We start from the raw sequence: 23,211 nt of genomic DNA, 5'->3' as shown, positions 1-23,211 counted from the left end.
GCATTAGCTTGGACCTCTGGATTACTAGTTCAGTGACATTACAACTACACCGTCTCCCATAAGATTAGAGTTGTTCTACTCTCCCTCACCAATGGCGATGAACCATCTTTCAAGAGGAAGTAGGTATGGGGAAAATTGCTGGCGAGGTTCAGCTTGCAATTCAGTGCTGGGCTGGCTTGAAAAAGCAACACCTGGTCTGGCAGCCAAATGCACTGAGCTCACAGAACCTTACTTTTCATTTTACCATATATGTTAATTTGCTAAATACAGTTCTGAGCATCAATTACTCCACTAAGACTGCAAGTCGACCAAGAGCAATTATCCTCCATCTGTGCTCACCAGTTTTCTGCCCTCTCATCCAGACAACACTGATTTCTTCATTTGTTGAGGGTCCACGGGCACCTTCCAAGTGGCCATTATTTGAGCCTTTGACACTAGGCATTGGTAGCTATTCAACCTTAAAGGGCCCCACAGCAGAGACTCATCTCAAGCAATACCAACTCAGGAGTCACTGGTCCGTAATCAGAAAGCAGAACTCTGGAAATTTCCCTCTCTAGTCGTAAGGTACTGACGGCAATTATAACACTCCCAACCACGAAACAGCTGAATCAGCAAAGCCTGGGGATCTAAGTCAGGACCTTTCTGGCTTTTATATATGGCTATTATGGTGTACTCCCACCGAACTATTGAGGCTATGGTATAAAGAGCAGGGGCAAGGTCCGATCTTTAAAAGACTGCACCAAGATGGTGTGAAAAGAACTGCTGCCTCCCAATATTTCTGAGCTCAAGCTGTCCATCTACAGGGTGGAGCAAAACTGAGGCCAGGCCTTACCCCAGATAGAAAAGCTGCATGGAACTTACAATGCAGTTCTTAGCATGCATGATACTCAGCGCTTGCACAGGTCTGGGAGCTTTGAAGTTACCCGAACTCCAGGGTCAGAAAATAGTGCACCCTGGAGGAAAAAAAACCTCATTTAAAAAGCATTACCTGATGTATATAATCCTCTTCCCTGCCCTCCCCCTTAATTAATTAAAACATTAATAACTTTTAGCTGATTACTCTTGTGGCTCAGCAGTGTTTTGAACTCCTGTTTCTTGTAATGAACCCCCACCATTCACCCAAAGCTATAGCAAAAAAACTGGAGAATGTGATTCTCATCCATGGTTAAAATTAGCAGGATAACTAATCTCAGTTAAGTAGCACAAACGTGCTACAGTGTGACGCACCTTTTTATTGAGTTCAATGTTCTCAAGCACTTTGATGGCCTGGTAGTAATCTCCAAGGAGTGAGTGGAGACGCAGGAGCCCAACCAAGCTGAAATATCCCAGCATTTTGTATAGGGAGTGACGTCCATACTCCCCAGCAACACTCTCAGGGTCTCCTGTAAACAGATGAAGAGTAGCAGATGTCAACACAAAGAGAGAATGCAGGTTTCTCGGGGCAGTCAGTTTTAATGAACACACAACAGATGATCTGGCCATTATCACACAGCTGTTTGTTGGAGCTTTCTGTTCACAAATAAGCCAAAATGCTTCTTTACAACAGTGACTATACTTCAAAAGTACTCCACTGACTGTAAAGCACTTTGGGATGTCTTGAGGTTGTGAAAACCGCAGTATAAATGCAAGTCTTTCTTTCACAAAAATAGTGATATAATCTGTATGCAACTGTGACTCATACAATAGAAAGAAATGCAAATGTTTGAAAACTAAATTAAAAACAAAAAATGTGCAGGTTATTCAGGGTTCTGCAAAATGCAAAGTAAATTCGCAACAGAGCTGGCTGCTTCAGCATTTTCGGACGCTAAAGTTAGTTCACTGCCCAGAGTAAAAAAAAGTTAGTCTTTAAGTTAAACAGACAGCACAAGGCCAACCTGGCAAAAAATGAATACCTGCCAGTACAGATTATGTTTACCAGGAAACACAAAAAATGAACTAAGATTTCCTAAGATTCCACAGTCCTAAGTCAATAAATAGGAAGGGGGAGGGGATGGTGGGGAGAGGGGAAATAGCAACAAAGAAATAGAAAAAAAGAGAAAACTAGCAATGCTACGGAACACAAGATCATTCACACTTGCCTCCACTGGTGTAGACTTCCAGCTGCCGGTTGATGTTGGATTTGTCGACCAGAGAATGCAGGACATTGAGGACACTATGAACGTTCCAGATTTTGGGATTTGACCGCAGGAATTCGATCTCCTCTTCTGTCTTCTTGGCTGTTTTGCAGCGGTACTGACTAAAAGACTGGAACTTTATGAAGAAACAGAAGAAATGTTTCAACGGAAGCTATCGAGATGGTTAGCACTCTGATAAGTTAGCTAGATTTGAGTCGAATCTCTGGTGACTGGCAATAAAGGCTGCTGGAAATTGCTGCAGGGCAACCTAGAAAAAGCACATTTCTATTTGCACTCTGAATAAAATGCGTGGCTTATTCCTAATGTCTTAATCTTTGCTTGGTTTGCAATAGAGCAACAGGTCAAAGGTGTATTCTGCTCCTTCACTAGGGCCATGTTTGCAACAGCACTGGTGAGGTGTACAGGTTGGAAGGAAATGTTGTACAATAAGGTTTGTTCCAGAACAAATCCCAGGGAAAATAGGTTAAGTAACCCAGTCGGCATGTCGTTCTCTTCATAACACCATCTTCGACTTGAGTAATTCAAATGGCAAAGGCATGAGATGCATTTCAAAAGTAAACTGAAACTACTCCGTTCTAAATCTGGACTCGCTTCTTGGCTCTAAATAATCACCCTTTATTTCTGCGCTTCATAGATGTAGCTTGGAGCACAGGACTACAAATAGAACATGTACTTTACAAGAATGGATGAGCCTCTCTAATGATTTCTTACTCAGCATCACCGTCCCCACCCCGATGTGCTCGAATAGTCTAGGTGAGAATTGCCAATTGCCAATAAGAGACCCAAGTCTGAATGTCAACTGTTGCAGAGGCTCAAACAAAGGAACAGGAATAGGCGTCACAGTCCGTTGAGCTTGTCTACAAACAATGCAAGCCGCCACTGAACCAGCACAGTAATGCTCTCAGTTGAGATCCAGGCAATTTCACCTGAAGAGAAGGCAGAAAGTCACCTGGTAAATGAACTCGTCAATGATGTCCCACAGCCACTGATTTGGCAGCTCTAGGGGAACTGGGCCATCCGCATCTAAAAGGAATGATAAAAATTGTTTTGATTTAAAATTAGTAGAATCTACAGATCTGAAAATTCAACAATTTAGTCTCAATTTATTATCACAGTTGTACTGTGCTCAGACTCTCTATTACAAAATTCACACATTATAGAATATTCTTCCCCAATTACTTTTTTGGTAGCTAGTTATTCTACAATGGTTCCCAAACCACTTTTTCTGTGCACCCCTGCAGAACTGCTTTTGTGTAGCTATATCTGGTAACCCAGAATACTTTAATCACCACATCTGCTTTAATTCAGCTGCCATACACTTTTGGGTTTTTATATGAAGTTTAATCATATATCATCAGAACTTACTGGCTGCAAAGCTTAGATGAAGTGGGGTGAGTGGAAGCTCGTGTGGAACATAAACATCTGCATGGACCTATTGGTCTTGAATGACCCATTTCTGTGCTGTAAATTCGATATGATGTATATTGGGGCTGCTGATATTGGAAGGCGGTGAGATTTTGGTTAATGCTTTGGGTATAGATTCTGTCAGAATATAGCTCTGGTGAAATTCATCTTAAGTGTTCTTTTGTTCTAATGTCTTTTAATTGCCCCACCAGAATGAAATTTCATACTAGTTAATAAGATTGCGCTTATCTATTTTCAGGTCCTCATGTGCCCCAAATTGGTAACCAATTCAACAATAATGCAAGCAGATATCACTACGCAGTAATAATGATCACATTCCCCGATTTTCTCCCTTCTTCCCACTATCCAAGCTTGTGGTGGGGGGAGGCAAAAAGAAAAAGGATAAGAGAATAAAGAATATTTCACGAAAAAAGTTCTTACTCAGAATATAGTTGAACAGATTGCAGTAATTGTAGTAAGATTCAAACCTCTGCTCCAACGTAGGTCCTCCCTAGGAAGCAGAGAACCAGTGAATATCACAGGAATACCTCAGAGTTCCCTAAACTATGCTTAATGTATAGTTTACCCCAGAAACCATACAGAAGCTTAAAGTCCATCAATATTCAACTCCACTCAACAATGTTTTGACCTAAGTAACATCCAACTACTGACTATAGCACACTGCAATTCCCAAATAATTAATAGCTTTCAATAAATCTGTGCAGTGGCATCATGATTACTGATCTTTCTGCACTATCATTAGGCATGAAGACCATACAGTACACTGATGACCTGCGCTCACAGAAACCCAAGCCAAAATCAAAATAAAATCTTCCAAAAACCTTGAAATGGCATACACTGTACATTATGTAAATGGAAGTGTGTTGAGTGACTGCAAAGGCTTTAATCTAATTTTTATTTTACAGAATAGAATATGTACTCCCCTTTAAGATTTTGAAAAGCAAAATACAAGTCTTTGAGTCACTTCCATCATACAAGAATAAAGGTCTAATTTATTGCATTACATTTTACATTAATGAGTACTGGTATGAAAACAAGAAGGAAAAGCTGTGCATCTACAAGAACTGATTAAAATAGCATGTAAAATAGTATTTGTTTTAATATAGTTAAAATGTCGAGCAAATGAATGAAATGGTGGTGGTTAAGACTTACGCTGACTTTAGCGTAAATGTGTCTGTAGTAGAGCTCCTTGTACAGAATAAGAAAAACAGCATCTGGAAAAGATCATTTAGGAGGTAAATACCTCAGGCAGTACTTGTCCACAAATACAGTAAATTGCTCAGCATGCGAGGTGTCATCTACACCTTTAGATCTGCAGTGCCACATTCTTTTTTTAAATAAACAAAGTTATCCATTTCTTTTTTAATATATAAATTTTATCTCTTCCGCCTAAAGGTAGCCAAAAAAAAAACTTTGAAATAAAATTAAGTTTCGTTCAAACGTCAAAGTTTCACAAGGACAACATGGTCCAAAATTATCAGCATTTGAAACAGCGATAGCATGCCAAGCTTTAGAGGCCTACCATTGTGGGGGGATGCATCAGTTAAGTCCTGCGTGGAGTGGGGGCTGGGGAGGGCATCAGGAGGTGCAGAGAGGTGTTTTGGAGTGCGGGGAGAGAGGGCGGGATGGTGGGTGGGGGCGGGGGGGTGAAGGGGGTGGTGGGTGAGAGACAGAGGGAGGTCATCCTTCCAGAGGCCTTCAGTTGTTGGGAGATGGTGGCATAGTGGTAATGTCACTGATCTAGTAATCTAGAGGCCCAGGCTCATGCCCTGGGGACATGGATTCAAATCCCACTACTGCAGCTAATGAATTAATTAATAAAAATCTGGAATTGAAAGCTAGTCTTAATAATGGTGCCATGAAACTATCGTCGATCGTCATAAAAACCCATCTGGTTCACTAATGTCCTTCTGCCATCCTCACCTGCTCTGGCCTACATACGACTCCAGACCCACAGCAATGTGGTTGACTTTTAACTGCCCTCTGAAATGGCCTAGCAAGCCACTCTGTTGTCAAAGGCAATTAGGGATGGGCAACAAGTGCTGGCCTTGCCAGTGACGCCCACATCTCATGAAAGAATTTTTTAAAAATGGATCCAGGAGGAGCATTCCTGCCTTTAAGGACTGCTGGTTAGACAGTTCAAGACCCAGAAATACTGGTCACAGTATAGAAACTAGTTTAAACTAATGTAAGCATTTGGTTGGAAATGGGAGCAGGAGCCTCATTTCAATATTGAAATGAGGCCTCTGTTCATTTCAGGTGGCAGCCAGGACCACCTAAAAATAAAAAGGCCTGACCAATTTAGCAGTGGCCTGATGCTGGTACAGATCGAGCACGGGCTGCTGCGCTGTGAAATTAGTTATCGCTGTGCCTATTTAAACAGAATTAATTCTTTGCAGTAGACTTAATAATTGATACCTGAACTAGGCAGATCTGCAGTACTGCACAATGCTGTTGTCTGCACAGTTCACTGATGAGAACTGCTCAGGCAGACTCACCACTCTGCTGGGGGTTGGGGGCAGGGTTGGGAAAGAAAGGATTCTGCACGCTCAGTTCCAGACAATCGCAGGAAGCAATGTTCTGATGGGTGTGGAGTGGTCCTAGTTGGACAAGCTGTGGAAACTTACCAATACTGTATATCAGTCTTTACTTGTTTAACCTCCGCTTATGTGAATTTCCCAGTAATTGAGTTTAGAGATTCCAGCGATCCCTCCCCCTGCACCCCGAGAGGTTCCCAAGCACAGCAGATATCTGGCTGGCCAAGTAATCACTTCCCTTTCAAAAAAAGAACACTGCGAGAATGTACTGAATACATTATTAAACTACAAGTCTTATGTTAATTGTATATTAATTATACTCAAGTGGTAGGTATTATCTGGTGCTCCTACATATAGTGGTGGTTGGGTTTGGAGGTGCATGTTTGTAATGTGTGTTTCCTTAAATAAAAGCTTAGAGAGAGAAACTGTTCCTACTCGCAAAAGGATTGAGAACGAGAGGACACAGATTTAACGTAATTGGCAGAAGCAAAAGCAACACGAGGAAAAACTTTTCCACGCGGCGAGTGGTTAAGGTCTGGAATGCACTGCCTGAGAATGCAGTGCAGGCAGGTATGGAAAAGGGAATTAGACTGTTATCTGAGGAGGGAGAATGTACAGGGTTATGGGGAGAAGGTGGGGGATGGCACTAGGTGAATTGCTCATTCAGAGAGTTAGTGCAGGCATGATGGGCCAAATGGCCTCCTTCTATGCTGTAATAATTCTGTGATAAAATGTATAAAGATTAGGTTCCAGTTCTATCCTTCACTGCCTGGCTTTCTGGAATAGAACATATTATTCGAATGCTTGGACATAACTTAGACACGGTGTAGAGTCCATGACCCAGTGCATTAGCAAAGAACATCATTCTGTACAAACTGAAAACCGAGAACTGTACCATTCCGACATATGGACGCAATAGCTTCTGCTTCTGGCCAAGGGGAGTTTTTGAAGAACCTTTCTGTCAGTTTGTTCCAGCTGAGAAAATAGGGTAAACAGAGAATTAAAAAATTACTCAAACAGTTTCAATAATTGTTCACATTTCAACGGAATCATTTTTATACCAGAGACATGATTTGCTGACTTTGTACTGTTGAGTTTTAACAATTTCTTAAAAGTTAAATATGGTCCTGAAACTCTGGTCCAGTGAAATAAGAAGCATATTACTGGTTTTACTGAGGGGTGCCTTAGTGACCAACTTCCTCGTTTCCTCTCCTCCTCTCATAAATAGAAGATAGTCACGAACAAATCAAATAGGGAACTCAGGAGAAACTTCATGAGAGGGTGGCAAGAATGTGGAACTCACTACCAGAAGGAATAGTTGAAGTAAGTATCACAGATGCATTTAAGAGGAAGCTAGATAAGCGCATGAGGAGAAAGGAATAATAGGATATTTTGCTGAGGTGAGATGAAGAGGGATGGGAACGAGGCTCATGTGGAGCATAAATGCTTGCAGAGACCAGCTGGGCCGAATGGCCTGTTTCTGTGTTGTAGACTCTTATGTAATTTCTCCGCAAGTGCTGACACTTGCTGGGTTATGGTTCCAAGAGTACCAGGTAACCTTCTGGTAGCTTTCCTAAGAGGTCAGTCTTCATGCATAAACTTTGTAAAGTTTTGGTGGGCTATTTGACTGTTCAGGGCATCACAGCAGAGTCTGATCCTGTCCTCACTTGACACATGCATACTTTTCAGCAAAGGTTGTGGCCAAGTATGAAAATAGGCGAGACGCAGGGAGGTCAAAATGTGTTGCAATAAAATATGTACGAATGTTAGTGGTAAATGTTTTGTCCAGATTTTTCAGGATTCGACAGGAAAAAAAAAAGTCATTTAAGATGCAGAATAAGCTCGGAGGATAGGTCTCTACCTCCTCTAGATGACTCTTAGAGCCACACAGTCCAGGGAGATCCCGTGTTTGATCTCCAGTATGTGGCAATTGGTTTCAAAATGCAATGGGGTGTGGGGTCTTACAATTCATGGTTACTATAGTGATTCCAGCTAGCAAGTACAAGTATGTAGATATCTGGTTGAGGACAGTATTGTCCCAATTCCGATAACAGAATACTCAGTTAACCCTCACTATCATGGTTGACATATGACAGCCACTCGGGCAAGGTATCAGATGTTCTGTCACATGGAATGCTATCCCAGTAAAAGAGTCAACAACCTCAGAAAAGGAGAAAGGAAAACAATAAAAGAAACCAAGAAAAATTGGACGTTTTCTTTGAAGGCTGGGACAGGTTTGCTTTAAATTAATAAGGAGGGAGGGAGGGTTTGGATAAGGATAAATTTATAAGTCTGAAGAGAAAAGTCAAGACTGCAGAGCAGAGTTTCCATTGGATAAAAGCAAGCAGTTTGTGACAGGAGGGACAGGGTGTATAGCATTAAAGGGCCACTTTATATAGCAACTAAGGCCACATCCTGGTGGAAAAAAGTAAAAAAAATAAAAATTAAAGGTGCTATATCTAAATGCACAAAGCATTCATAACAAGATAGATGAATTAATGGTACAAATAGAGATAAATGGGTTTGATCTAGTAGCCGTTACTGCAAGGTAGTTGCAGGGTGATCAAGGTTGGGAACTAAATATTCCAGGGTATTTGACATTTAGAAAAGATAGGCAAAATGAAAAAGGAGGTTAATAAAGGATGAGATAAAGGTAGTAGGATCTTAGCCCAGAAAATCAGGATGTAGAATCAGTATAGATGGAGCTAAGAAATGAGAGAGGGCAGAAAACACTGGTGTAAGTAGCTTCTAGATTCCCAAAAAGTAATCAGTGTTGAACAGAGTATAAATCAGGAAGTTAGAGGAACATGTAACAGGGTAATGCAATAATTCTTGGGAGGAGAAGGCTTTAATTTTCATATAAACTGGGCAAATCAAATTGGCAAAAGTAGCTTGGAGAGCGAGTTCATGACAGTTTTCTAGAACAATATGTCAAGGAACCAACCAGGGAACAGACTATTTTAGATCTAGTATTAGATTATTAGTATTGTGTAATGAGACCAGGTTAATTAGTCATCATAGTAAAATATCCTTTGGGGAAGAGCGATCATAAAGATAGCACAAATTAAAATTTAGTCCCAAAATAAATGAGGCCAATTACAGTGGTATAAGAAGTGAATTGGCCATGGAAGTTTGGAAATTAGATGAAAAGATAAGCAACGGTAGACATTTAAAGAAGTAATTCACAAGTCTCAACAAAAATACATTACCTGAGGAATAAAAACTCCACTGGAAAAAAGTGGTATAGGCATTGCTTTTAATTGTATGAGTGTTTACTTGGATTCAGGTGGTGGGTATTAACTGGGGATTCCTTGTGCTGCTATATATAGCAGCAGACTGAAATCATGGTGATTGAGTTTGGAAGTGCATGCTTATAATGTGTAACTCTGTAAATACAAGCTTATAAAGTGTGTACAGATTAGGCTTCAGTTCTATTCTTCACCGCCTGGCTTTCTGCAGCAGAACAATTGCAAACGGAGGAGTTAAGGATAATATGAGATTAAAAGAAGAGGCTTACAATGTTGCCAAGAAGAGTATTAAGCCTGAGGATTGGGAAGGTTTTAAAAACGAACAAAGGATGACCAAGAAATTGATAAAAGATGGAGAAAATAGATGGAACTTAAATTAGCAATTAATATAGAAGAGCTTTTACAAGCATGCAAAAAGGAAGAGATTAGCAATAGTAAATGTGGGTCCCTTAAATGGAAAAGACAGGAGAAATTATAACTGGGAATAAGGAAATGGCAGCGACATTAAACAAATGTTTTCTGCCTGTCTTCACAGCAGATGACACAAAGAACATACCAGAGATTGTGTGGAACCAAGGGTCTATTGAGAGTGAGGAACTTAAAATAACTAATATTAATGAAGAAAAAGTACTGGAGAAATTATTGGGATTAAGAGCTGACAAATCCCCCGGACCTGATGGCCTACACCCTAGAGTTTTAAAAGATGTGGCTGCAGAGATAATGGATGCATTGGTTTTGATCTTCCAGAATTCCCTACATTCAAAAACAGTCCCCATGGATTAGAAGGTAGCAAATTTCACTGTTCAAGTAAGAAGGAACAGAGAAACAGGGAATTACAGGCCAGTCAGCCTGATATCAGTAGTAGGGAAAATGCTAGAATCTATTATTAAGGACACGGCTACATACCACTTGGAAAATCACAATATGATTAAGCAATCAATACAGTCTAAGGAAAGGGAAATCATGTTTGACATATCTATTGAGTTTTTCAAGGGTGTAACTAGCAGGGTAGATAAGGGAGAACCACTGGATGTAGTCTATTTGGATTTTCAAAAGGCATTCAATAAGGTGCCAAGAGGTTGGTATGCAAGATTAGGGTTTATGGGACTGGGGGTAATATATTCGCATGAATTCAGGATTGGTTAACAGTCAGGGAACAGACAATGAGAATAAACGGGTCATTTTCAGGATGGCAGGGTGTAACTAGTGGGGTACCACAAGGATCAATGCTTGGGCTTCAGCTATTTACAATCTGGATCAATGACTTAGAGGAGAGGACTCAGTCCCTTCAAGTTTGCTCGGTGGGAAAGTGAGCTATGAAGAGGTCGCAAAGGCACTGCAAAGGGACATAGACTGGTTAAGTGAATGAGCAAGGAGGTGGTAGCCAGAGTATAATGTGGGGTACTGTGAAATTATTCACTTTAGAAGAATGCAAAGTTAGAATATCTTTAAAAAGGTGAGAAGCTAGGAAATGCAGGTACAGCAAGCAGCAAATGGTACGTTAACTTTTATTGCAAGGGGTTTGGCATACAAGTGCAAGGACATACATCTGCAACTATATAGGGCTTTGATGAGACCACACTTGGTGTACTGTGTGCAGTTTTGGTCTTGTTACAAAAACGTGTTTTTTTTTTAATCCATCGACCGGAAACCTGAATATTAAACTGGAGACGAACCACTCAAACCTTGCAAGCTTGGAACTCTGCCTGCTGGCCGTAACCCAAGCTGCGGCTATAACTATGGCAGTAAGTCCCTGCAAAGGTACTGCTGTAAGTGCAGGAGAATTTAACAAATCCCCGAGAGTTACCAGGATTTTGTGTCCAAAGGAAAACTGACACCATACCCCTTGAGTGAGGTAAATAAGCCCATACGTAAGGATACAGGGGCCACCCAATCCCTTCTGCTGGGAAAAGACACGACCTTTCCCCTGGGGAGTGCATTGAATGCCAAAGTATTAGTGAACGGTATCAGGGGAATGTATATACCCATAGCTTTCTATCACGTGCATCTGGAATGCGACCCTATTTCAGGACCAGTAACCTTGGGGATTGTCCCTAATTTACCTGTGGACAGGGTCAACCTGGCAGTGGCAAAGGTGGTAGCTTCCCCGTGGTCTTAGAGAGACCGAACGAGATCAGGGAGAGAGAGAGCAGTTACAGGAGGTCCCTGGTATTTTCCCTGACTGTGCGCTGACCCGGTCCATGGTCAAACAAGCTCCGTCAGAGAAGGCTGAACTGGCACTGCAGACGGATGACCCTGCTGTCTGGTTATCCGCAACCTTCTTTGGAAATTTAGAGGAAACAAAGGAAGCATTAAGCAGACCTTCCTTGGTCAAGGTTCAGCAAGCCGACCCAGGGTTAAAAAATTTAGCACAGACTGCCCAAACTGAAGCTGAAGCAGAGGGAGTTCCAAAGTGCAACAATTTAAAGAACGAGGTGCTGATGAGGAAGTGGAGACCTCCTCACAGACCAGCAGACGAAGAGTGGTCCACCATGTAGTGATGCTGCCAAGGTATCGTAGGAAAATATTGAGAATAGCCCACGAACTTCCAATGCCTGGACATGTCTGAGTCCAAAAAATTCAAGCCTGCATGAGACAGCATTTTTACTGGTCACAACTCCACAAGGATGTGGTGGAGTTTTGTAAAACTTGTCATGCGTACCAGGTTGTGGGGAAACCCCAACCTGCAATAAAACCTGTGCCCCTAATTTCCATACCGGCTTTTGGGGAACTATTCAGCAGAGTGCTGGTGGATTGGGTGGGGCCCTTGCTGAAAACAAAAGGGGGCTACCAATATCTTCTCACCATTATGGATGTAGCCACCCAATTTCCAGAGGCCATCCCCTAAGAACTATGTCTGCCAAGGAAGTGGTGGAGAGGCTAACCCAATTCTTCACCCGATATGGGCTGCCTGCCGAGATCAGTCAGATCAGGGCACGAAATTCATGTCCAGCAGGTTTCAAAAGGTCATGGGTAATCTGGGTGTGACCCAGCTAAAGTCCTCAGTCTACCACCCACAGTCACAAGGGGCTTTGGAACGGTACCACCAGACCCTAAAGACAATGATCAGGGCATACTGCTATGAGTACCCCCATGACTGGAACAAAGGGCTGGGATTTCTTCTATTTGCTACAAGGGACTCACCCAATGAGTCCACCGGCTTTAGTCCCTTTGAATTAGTTTATGGACATGAAGTGAGAGGTCCTCAAACTAATCAACGAGCGGTTTTTTTTAGGCCGCAGGGACGAACCTTCCATGTTAGACTACATCTCCATGTTCCGTTGAGCGGCTCAAGAGTCTGTGCAGTGGCTCAGGAACCTCCCAGACAGCTATGAAAAGGCAGGCAGACAAACATGCCAAAGTCAGAACATTTCAGCCCGCAGACCATGTGTTAGTACTACTACCAATACAGGGAGAAAGCCTGGTTCAGTGGCCCATACAGAGTAGTAACGAGGATTAGCAAGGTGAATTATTTAATTGATACCCCAGACCATAGGAAAAAACAAAGACTGTGCCACATCAATATGTTAAAGCAGTATCACAGCTGGGAAGGGGACAAAAGCACAGGTTTGTTAGGCAGTCAGGAAAGAGGGCGAAACGGATAGTGAGGATGAGTTTAAGGGAGACCTGGAGGATTCCCAAATCGAACCCCCTATCGTCCGCTTGCTAACACCAAAACGTTGGGGAGATTAGACACCGTAATCTTCTATTTAAATGCAGAACAGAGAGGAGACCTAACAAGGCTGCTCACAGCATTTAACACAATCTGCAGGGCAAACCAGGATTCACAATGTGGATGAAGGAGAGACCCCTCCCATAAAGCAAAATCCCTATCGTCTAGGTCCCGGGAAACTGACCCAGTGTCCGGAGGAAATTCAGCACAAGTTGGAGCATAAGCTGATTGAGCCCACTCAGAGCAGTTGGAGTGCCCCAGTTCCCCTTGTGCTCATGCCCAAGCCCAGTGGCTCAACAAGGCTCTACAGTGATTGTAGGAAAGCTAATACAGTGACCAGAGCTGACCCCTACCCAACAGAAGACTGCATCGATAGAGTAGGAAATGCCACCTACAAAATAAAAATAGCTGAGCTAAAAAGATCTCAGCTTTTGCCAATTGAGACAGCTTATTCCAGTGCCAGGTGATGCTATTTGGATTAAGAAATGCCCTAGCCACCTTCCAAAGGCTTATGAGCCAGGTAGTGGCTGGCCTACCCAACAGTGTAGTGTACCTGGATGATCTGTTAGTATACAGTGACACCTGGGGGGGCCACCAAGAGCAGTTAGAAGCCCTCTTCTGAAGCTTACAGTCAGCTGATCTAGTGGTAAATCTTGCAAAGAGCGAGTTCGCTAAAGCTCAAGTAAACTACCTAGGGCATGTGTGGGTCAAGGGCAGGTGTTGCCCAGAGCAGCGAAGGTACAGGCATTGATAGATTTTTCCATCCCTACAAACAAACGGGAAATGCTGCAATTTTTGGGGTTGTGTGGGTTTTACCACAAGTTTGTCCCAAACCTCCATACTATTGCCGCCCCACTGACAGTCTTGTTACAGAAAAGAGCAAAGGTAGTGTGGTCAGGGAGGTGTCAAACAGCTGTCGAGAGGCTGAAAGTCATCTTAACCAATGAGCCAGTGCCAGCAGTTCCAAATTTTAACAAACCATTTGATGCTAGTGACCTAACGGTCAGTGTCGTCCTGCTCCAAGATGACGAGTCCAGCATTGAGACCAGTTGGGTATTTCTCCAAGAAATTAAACAGACATCAAAAGAGATATTCTACTGTGGAGGAGGAAACTCTGGGACTGTTACTGGCTCTCAAGCACTTTGAAGTATATGTCCAAAATGGATAGCTTATATCGACCACAATCCTTTGACATTTCTGGAGAAGTTCAAAACCCAGAATGCAAAGCTATTTCGATGGAGTCTGTTTTTGCAACCTTACCACCAAAGATTACCCACATTGCAGGGAAAAACAATGTGACAGCTGATGCTTTATCCAGAGTCTAACTCAGCACAGAATCATCCCAGCTGAAAACTAAACCAGAGCACAGCTAAGGCAGTGTCAGATTGATAAGTGAGTGTTTGAGGATGAATGTGTGCGTATTTTGTTTACAACCATATAATGAAACGCTCCTCTCATTGCATTTCACTTCGTGGGGTATGAAGGTGTCATGAACACACGCCATGTCGAATGATTGTTTTTAACCACTGACTGGAAACCTGAATATTAAACTGGTGGAGACGAGCCACTCAAATCTTGCAAGTTTCGAACTCTGCCTGCTGACCATAACCACCAAGGTATATTGCCTGCTGCAGACTGCAGTGTTCAGTGATTTATTCGATCTGTGTTTGATTCTGTTAGTTTGTTCACCAATCGATGATCACTGTAGTTAATAACTTAAGCTTGAGTTTTGGAGAAAGTTCCGGAAAGAACAGACAGAGACTCCCGTGAAGGAAATAAGCTGCATTGCTGCCTCCCAGAGAACCACTGAATCAACCGTTCACATCTTCAAACCCGAAGCCGAAGAATCACCAAATCAGCTGTCCACATCTTCAAAATGGAAACCTCAGCGACCACCAAAATCAGCCTGAAGCAGCCGAGTCACCAACCTCCACTGTCCTTATGCCTCGTATTTCTCTGGACTCTAATTTGACTAATCTATCCTTCCTCACTCTGTAACCTATTTGTGTGCGTGTAAGTTGGAGCGTATTTTATTATTTTACTTAGATCGGTTTAAGTACAATAAAGCTAACTTCTTTCTTTGTTAAACTCGAGAAAACCTGTCCGATTGGCTCTTTTGATGATCACAGCACGTACACAGTTAAGCACTCCCTGAATTGGCAAGTATATCCACTTAAAGAAATAAACCTGTTGTGGTCAAACGAAGGAAACCTTTTGACCCCTCCTCACCTGATCGTAACAGCCTCCTTACCTAAGGAAGGATATACTTGCCTTTGAGGGAGTGCAACAGAGGGCCACTAGATTGATTCCTGGGATGAGGGGCTGTCCTATGAGAGACCGAATAGAATGGGCCAATACTCTCTGGAGTTTAGAACAAGAGGTGATCTCATCAAAACATAAAATTCTTAGAAGGGTTGATGGGAGATGCTGAGAGGCCCCCTGGCTGGAGAGTCCAGAACTTAGAATCCTCATCTCAGGATATGGGGTCAGCCATTTAGGACTGAGAGGAGGATAAATTTCTTTACTCAGAGTTGTAAATCCTTAGAATTCTCTATCCCAGAGAGTTGTGGATGCTCAGTCAATGAGTACATTCATGGCTGAGTTCAATAGATTTTTGGGCACTAAGACAATTAAGGGATATTGGGATAGGGCAGGAATGTGTTGATGGCATTGCAGGCTTGAGGGTCTGTATGGCCTGTTCCGATTTCTTATACGCTCATGTTCTCTCCCAGAAAACATGGATCAAAATTAACAATGGGGAGAATACATGACCCTGCTTTTTAACAAGATGTAGCCTAACATAAAAGGAGTTTGATAAGCATTGTGTGTGCTGTAAAATTACTTCCTGTATTTACTGGCCCACAAACAAATATAATGTACATTTTACCATCAGTACCTGTTTTCGTAGATATCCTGAATCTCATAAAGTTTCTGTTCAATCAGATCACTGGAGACACGATTTGACTGCAACTCATACAGCTTCTGGTCGATCAGATCAGTAACAGTTTTATGGAAGTATTGGATGAAATTTTTGATTACTTCCGGGATCACGTGATAAGTTTGCTGTTCATACTGCCGCTCGTAAGCAAGATCCTGCTTGGGGTCACCTGAGAATGTAGGAAAGGACTTTTACAATACTTGCATTCCCTTCCTAATGTTCTTTCCCTCAAAAGGCACTGAAAACCTTGAGGTACCACTGGTACGTCTACCCTCCAGTAATTCACCCAAGTGAGCTAATTTAAATCAACCGCACATTTCAGCCAAGTCTTGTCCTCACCCGAAACCCACATTTCCAAAAGGGGTCATGAATAAGGACTGTGGCTAAATTCTCCTTTCCATAGACGTAGTGCCGAAGCTAACTGCAACGATTCCAAGGCACACAAGATGTCAAACCTAGGATTATCTATCTGGCTTGGTACTATACCAGGTGGTATGCTCATCTACTGAGCCAGCCATGCCCTCCAAATATAAAAACTTGCAGGGCTACGAGGAAAAGGCGGGGTGTGGGACTAGATGAGTTGCTCTTGGAGAGCGCCGACACAGATGCGAAGGGCTGAATGGCCTCCTTCTGTGCTGTAACCATTTAATGATTCTAGTCACATTTAAGATCAGTGTGCCCCCCACAAGTTGCAGGTTATTTACAGCCGAGATCCCACAATTAGCCAAATCTCCTGGAACATTTATACAAATCAGGCCATTAAGATCAGCCGAGCCTTCATGAGCCCGGGTGCACTGCCTACTTCGGTGCTCACATGCAAGGTAGCCGCCCCTCCCACCCCCTTTAAAATTGGGACCAATGTGACCCATGCACTGGCAGCTCACCCACTCCTTAAAAGCTCAAGCCAACAGTCACTGATAATAACAACTCTCACATATTCGCATCAACGATTTCAAAGCAATAAAAAAAACTTGAAGATTTACCAGTATGAAGGTCATAATCGGCATTGTAGGCATATGGATCATACTGTGGAAAGGAGTGAAAACAGCTTAGTGTCAATGATGCAAACGCACAAGATTCACGAACACAGGGAAAATTCAATAGGTGCATGTATTTTTCAAGTGACAACTCATGCACACAACAAAAACAAAATGCAAAAATAATCCATCCCACGACCAACTTTTAACCTATTAAATATGAAGTGACACAACAGATAACAGGACACTCTGCAATGAAGTAGTACAAGGCAGAAATATGCACTGCATTACCCATGAGAAGAAATTTTAAAATTAGAAACATTTAACGAAAAATTACAGAAACACGCCGTTCAGCCCAACTGGCCTATGCTCGCTACAAGCCTTCTCCCTCCCTACTTTATCTAAATACATCTGTAACTTGTTCCAGTTCTGATGTAACTGGAATTAAGTACAGAGTCAGGGAAAGAGGACGGGAGAACAAAGTGAGAGGATGGAAGGCAAGAGATTCAATGACAAAAGGAATGATGGTGTAAGGCAAAAGGATGAAATGTCCTTAAACTGAAAAGTTAACTCTTTCCCTCTCCATAGATGCTGCCTGATCAGAGTATGTCTAGTGTTTTCTGGTTTTGTTTCAGCTTTCCAGCATCTGCAGTACATTGCTTTGGTATCAGTGTTTAACTCAATGCACTTCTCTTGCAGGGATGTCCACCTTGAAGAAGTTCTGCTCTTCTGAGATGGGACTTCCATTTCTCTCTTACTGTATTCATCTTCATTGCTTTCTGATTCCATTCTCCAGTCTGATCAGGTAGCCAGCAAAACTCACTTTCACAGCCACATCTCTTTCCTCATCAACTAACTCCAGCTCCGATTTATTTCATGTGGATTCCAACTGAAACTCCACCCTTTGCGTTTCGGATCCACCATGATGACAGATATCTCCAAGATATTGAGTGTTTTTTGAGCTACTGTTCTCCCCACATCCTGAGATCTATGCTCGACACCATGCACCTCGCCACATGCACATACTCGACCTCTCTCTTCAACAGCACTGACTTGCTATCTCAAAGCTGTCCTGGTCCGCAGTTCCATTTCATCCTTTGCCTCATCCCACACCTTAGAAAAAAACTTTTTTTTTTCCTTTCAGGTGTCAAGGATCGCCAGCTTCAACAACTCAGTTACCAACATCCTTCCGGATCCTCTTCTCCTTCACCCAATCTCACAATTTGCCATTTTTTAATGATTCCCTTTGACCTTCCCCTCTCTGACCCTGAACGATCTGTCCTCAGCAAAGGATTCAACTGCGTTCTCTTACGTTCCCCCCCCCCTCACCCCCCAAGCTCAGTGAACTTCGAGCTCAGCATGCGCTGAGCTCTTCTACTGACGCTTTCACTTCCACACCTACCTTTTTGGCCAGCAGTTTATCCCCCGCATGATGGACATTTTCTCCTGTCTTCGGAATTATCATTCCACCAGGCACCCCACCCCACCAACCTGGCCTCATACTCTCTCTAGATCATTGACGTCCTCCTACAGGACATCAGCTGTCTCAATTACTCTGCTCCCCTTACTCACTCTAATCTATCTCCCTCTGAACTTGCAGCACTCTGTTCTCTCAGGTCAAACCCCAACATTGTTGGTAAACCCGTTGAAAAGGGTGGCAAGCGTTGTTGTTTGGTGCACTGACCTCAATCCAGCAAAGACTGAACGTCAACTCTCTCAACACTTCCTCCTACCTCCAAATGGACCATGATCCCACCAAACATTAAGCCATCACTTCCAAGACTGTCACTGACGGTCAGCTTTGGCTCAGTTAGTAGCTCTCTCGCCTCTGAATCACAAGGTTCCAGGTTCAAGTCCCAGGGCTTGAGCATGAAAAAAAATCAAGGCTGACATTCCAATGCAGTTCTGAGGGAGTGCTGCGCTGTTGAAGGTGCCGTCTTTCGGATGAAACGTTAAACCGAGGCCCCATCTGCTTGTTTGGGTGAATATAAAAGATCCCATGGTGCTATTTCGAAGAAGAGCAGGAGAGTTATCCCTGGTGTCCTGCCCAATATTTATCCCTCAATCAACATCACGAAAACAGATTATCTGGTCATTATCACTGCTGCTTGTGGGAGTTTGTTGTGCGCATACTGGCTGTCACTGCTGCATTTCCTACATTACCTCAATCACTACACTTCAAAAAGTACTTCATTGCCTGTGCAGCACTTCGAGACATCCAGTGGTCATGAAAGGCGCTATATAAATGCAAGTCTTTCTTTTTGACCTCATCTCCTTTGGACAGCTTCCCTCCACAGCCTCCATCCTCATAGTTCCCCAATCCCGAACAGCCCATTTTTATCTCAACCTGTTCTTGCCCCAAGGAACTGATTTCTTCCTATCATGACTATTTTTTTCTCCCATTGCCCAGTTTCTTCCCATCTACACCCATGATCATTCTGACGCCCTTCGCCACTTTAACAGTTTCCAGTTTCCACTTTGTCTCCTTTTCACCATGCATGTCCGATCCCTCTGCACCTTCATCACCCACCAGGACAGCCCAGGGGCTCGCCACTTCGCACTTGAATGGAGACCCAACCAGTCTCCATTTATCACCCTACTCCTCTGCCTCGCTGAACTTGTTCTCACATTGAACAATTGCTCCTTTGACTCCACTCACTGCCTCCAAATAAAAGTCGTTGCTATGGGAACCCATAGGAGTCCTAGCTATAACTTTCTTTTGTGGGATATGGGGCACATTCTTTGTTTCAGCCTTACTCAGGTACACTCCCTTATCTCTTTATATGGTATGCTGATTCCTATTTTGGTGCTGTTTCCTGTTCTTTCCCTGAATTGTAAAATTTCATCAATTTTGCTTCCAGTTTCCGCCCTTCCACCTCTGACCTTTCCCAGAAGTGGAGACAGAGAGGTTGAGGAAGAGGACAGGCTACCAACCAATATCTACTAGACTCCCACAGCTATCTTGACAACATTTACTCCCACCCTGTTTCCTGTAAGGACTTTATTCCATTCTTCCAGTTTTTCTGTCTTATCTGTTCTGACAATTCCACCTTCCATACTAGCACTTCTAATATGTCTTCCTTTTCCTTCAACTGAAGATGCCCCCCCAAATGCAGTTGATATGCACTTTCGAGGGCCCTAATTCCAGCACATCCGCTCCCACCCCTTCTCCTCTCTCCCAGAACCACGAAAGGGTTCTCCTTGTCTTTATTTTCCACCCCACCAGCCTCCACATTCAGTGAACATCCTCCTCTATTTCCACTACCTCCAGCATGATACCCAGTACATCTTTCCCTTCCCTTTTAGTATTCCAACGGGGCCATTCCCTCCATGACACCCTGGTCCAACTCCTCACATCACCCCAAAAAACTCCTCCATTTCCCATCCAAGCACAGGAGATGCAGCACTTGCCCTTTCACCTCCTCCCTTCCCACCTTCTAGGGACCCAGACATTCCTCCCAGGTGAAGCAGTGATTTATTTGGACCTCTTTCAATTTAGTATATTGTATTCGCTGCTCAAGATGTGGCATCCTCTACAGTGGGGTGATCAAACGCTGGTTGAGTAATCATTTTGCAGAAGACCTCCATTCAGTCCGCAAGCGTGACCCCAAGCATCCGGTTGCCTGACATTTTAATGCTCCACCCCACTCTGACCGCTCTGTCCTCAGCCTCCTATACTGTTTCAATGAAGCTCACTGCAAGCTCGAGGAACAGCACCTCATCTTTTGATTATGCACTTTCTGGACTGATCATGGAGTTCAACAATTTCAGATCATAACAAGTGCTCCCCATTTTCTCAGTTGGTGATGATTTTACTACGCCATTTACACCTCCTCTAAACCCATCTTTTGTTTCTTTACTTGTTCCATTACCATCTCCTTTTGCTGTGCACTATCATCCCTTTTGTCACTAATCTCTCCTGCCTTCCACCCTATCACAGAGCTTCCCTTTTGTTCTTCCCCCACTCTTTTCTCTGCTTCTGCACTTGCTTTAAATCTCGAACTTTCTCCAGTTCTGACGAAAGGTCACTGGCCCAAAATGTTAACTCTGCTTCTCTCTCCACAGATCCTGCCAGACCTGCTGAGTGTTTCCAGCACTTACTGTTTGTATTTCAGATTTCCAACATTTGCAGTATTTTGCTTCAGAATCATATGGACATTTGATGACACAAACTTAGATGAAAACAGAAATACATGCCCAGATACCAGAATACACTAAATTGGATTCAGGCAATATATTATGCATCCTTATGAAAAGGGTACAAGTTTGATCTGTTCCTGTGTGGATCAAAGACATCTGCTTTTTGCCAAACAGCTTGAATTTATACAACACTGTTACCATGATAAATTTCACAAAGTATTTAAAATGAGAGAAAATAAAATTACCAATCATTCATAAAAAGATAGAACTTGCATTTATACAGCACCTTTCACAAGCTCAGGACACCCCCAAGCAATTTAAAGCCAATACATACTTCTGAAATGCAGTCGCTGTTGCATTGCAGGAAATGTAGCAACCAATATGTGCACAAGATACCAAAAACAACAATGACCAGATAATTTTAGTGATGTTGGTCAGGTCAACAGGAGAACTCCCCTGCTCTTCTCTAAATAGCACTGTGGAATCTCTATGCCCACTTTAGAGGGTAGATGGAGCCTCTGTTTAACTTCTCATCTGGCACCTCAGATAATGCACCACTCAGTACTGCGTTGAAGTGTCAGCCTAAATTATGTGTTCAAGTCTCTGGAGTGAAACTTGAATCCTGATTGCTCTTTTGGAGAACCAGCACAGACATGACAGGCCGAATGGCCTTATTTCTGTTCTGTAACAATTCTGTAATTCAGTGAATCCACAAATGTCTGACTTGAGAGGTGAGTGGACTACACACCAAGTGCAACCACAAGGTTGGCTTAGGAAGACAGGGACCAAAGACAATGGCTTCCAAATATTTATTTCCTTAATTTATTTACTGAAAGTAATTTTCTCTTCCTACTGATTAATAGTTATGTACAGTGAGAGGTATAATCTCCAATATGCTCCACTTTATTCAAAACCCAGCATGATTTGGGAGTGTTTTTTTATAATTCTCAGTAAAGGAAGATCACTGTGCTTCTGCATAATAATCACATTGTCATTTGCATGTGTCCCGTTTACCCTTATTTCCTGGATCTGTGGGGAAAGCCAGATCTCCCTTGGTCTAAGACTGACTGTAGTGGTGTGTACCTACTGCAATGACAATGTGATTGTCATGCAGAAGCACAGTGACCTTCCTTTATTGAGAATTATAAAAAACACTCCCAAATCATGTTGGGTTTTGAATAAAGTGGAGCATATTGGAGATTATACCTCTCACTGGATATAACTATTAATCAGTAGGAAGAGAAAATTACTTTCAGCAAATAAATTAAGGAAATAAATATTTGGAAGCCATTGTCTTTTGTCCCTGCCACAAACTCCATTCCCTAGCCAGCGACTCCATCCCTCTCCCAGCAACTATTTGAAGTTGAATCAGACTGTTCACAATCTTGTTGGTGTATCTGACCCTGAGATGAGCTTCCAACTACATATCCATGCATCACTAACACCACCCATTTCCACCTCTCTAGCATCCCCAACTCCACTTCCGCCTCAGCTTATCTGCTGCTGAAACCCTCATCCATTCTTTTGTTACCTCTAGACTTGACTACACTAATCCACACCTGGCCAGCCTCTCATCTTCTGCCCTCCATAATCTTAAGTTCATATAAAACTCTGCTGCCCATATCCTACTTCGCAACTAGTCCCATTCACCCATCGCTCCTGTGCTCGCTGACCTGCATTGGCTCCCGGTTAAACAAAGCCTCTATTTTAAAATTACCATGGCCTTACCACTCCTTGTCTAGCCTCTACTGCATCCCCAATTTTCATCACTCCACCATTGACAACCTTGACTTCAGCTACTTAGGCTCTAAGCTTTATGGCAGAGAATTAACCTCAAGAAACTGATGCAATCAGAGCAAAGAGCAGCAATTATGGATAGATAAGGAATAGGGCGGCACAGTGGCGCAGTGGTTAGCACCGCAGCCTCACAGCTCCAGCGACCCGGGTTCAATTCTGGGTACTGCCTGTGCGGAGTTTGCAAGTTCTCCCTGTGTCTGCGTGGGTTTCCTCCGGGTGCTCCGGTTTCCTCCCACAGCCAAAGACTTGCAGGTTGATAGGTAAATTGGCCATTATAAATTGCCCCCAGTATAGGTAGGTGGTAGGGGAATATAGGGACAGGTGAGGATGTGGTAGGAATA

The 23,211-nt window shown here is 43.0% G+C and overlaps 1 protein-coding gene across 2 annotated transcripts in view; it reads right to left on the bottom strand.

Annotated features, from left to right (window-relative positions):
* eif3s6ip (eukaryotic translation initiation factor 3, subunit 6 interacting protein) overlaps positions 1-23,211 on the bottom strand; it is a 48,393-nt gene that overhangs the window by 11,437 nt on the left and 13,745 nt on the right. For both annotated transcript variants that reach the window (XM_068019513.1, XM_068019514.1), the window contains 8 exons: positions 16,940-16,982; positions 15,915-16,125; positions 6,993-7,072; positions 4,713-4,774; positions 3,981-4,050; positions 3,085-3,158; positions 2,079-2,250; positions 1,228-1,382 (listed from right to left, as the gene is read on the bottom strand). In XM_068019513.1, coding sequence (XP_067875614.1) covers positions 1,228-1,382; positions 2,079-2,250; positions 3,085-3,158; positions 3,981-4,050; positions 4,713-4,774; positions 6,993-7,072; positions 15,915-16,125; positions 16,940-16,982 — 867 coding nt within the window. The remainder of the gene's footprint in view (positions 1-1,227; positions 1,383-2,078; positions 2,251-3,084; positions 3,159-3,980; positions 4,051-4,712; positions 4,775-6,992; positions 7,073-15,914; positions 16,126-16,939; positions 16,983-23,211) is intronic.

This window comes from Heterodontus francisci, chromosome 41 (assembly GCF_036365525.1).
Source record: "Heterodontus francisci isolate sHetFra1 chromosome 41, sHetFra1.hap1, whole genome shotgun sequence".
Taxonomy (NCBI): Eukaryota; Metazoa; Chordata; class Chondrichthyes; order Heterodontiformes; family Heterodontidae; genus Heterodontus; species Heterodontus francisci.
The sequence above is the reverse complement of the archived record's forward strand: the minus strand, read 5'-3'. Positions and strand labels throughout refer to the sequence as shown.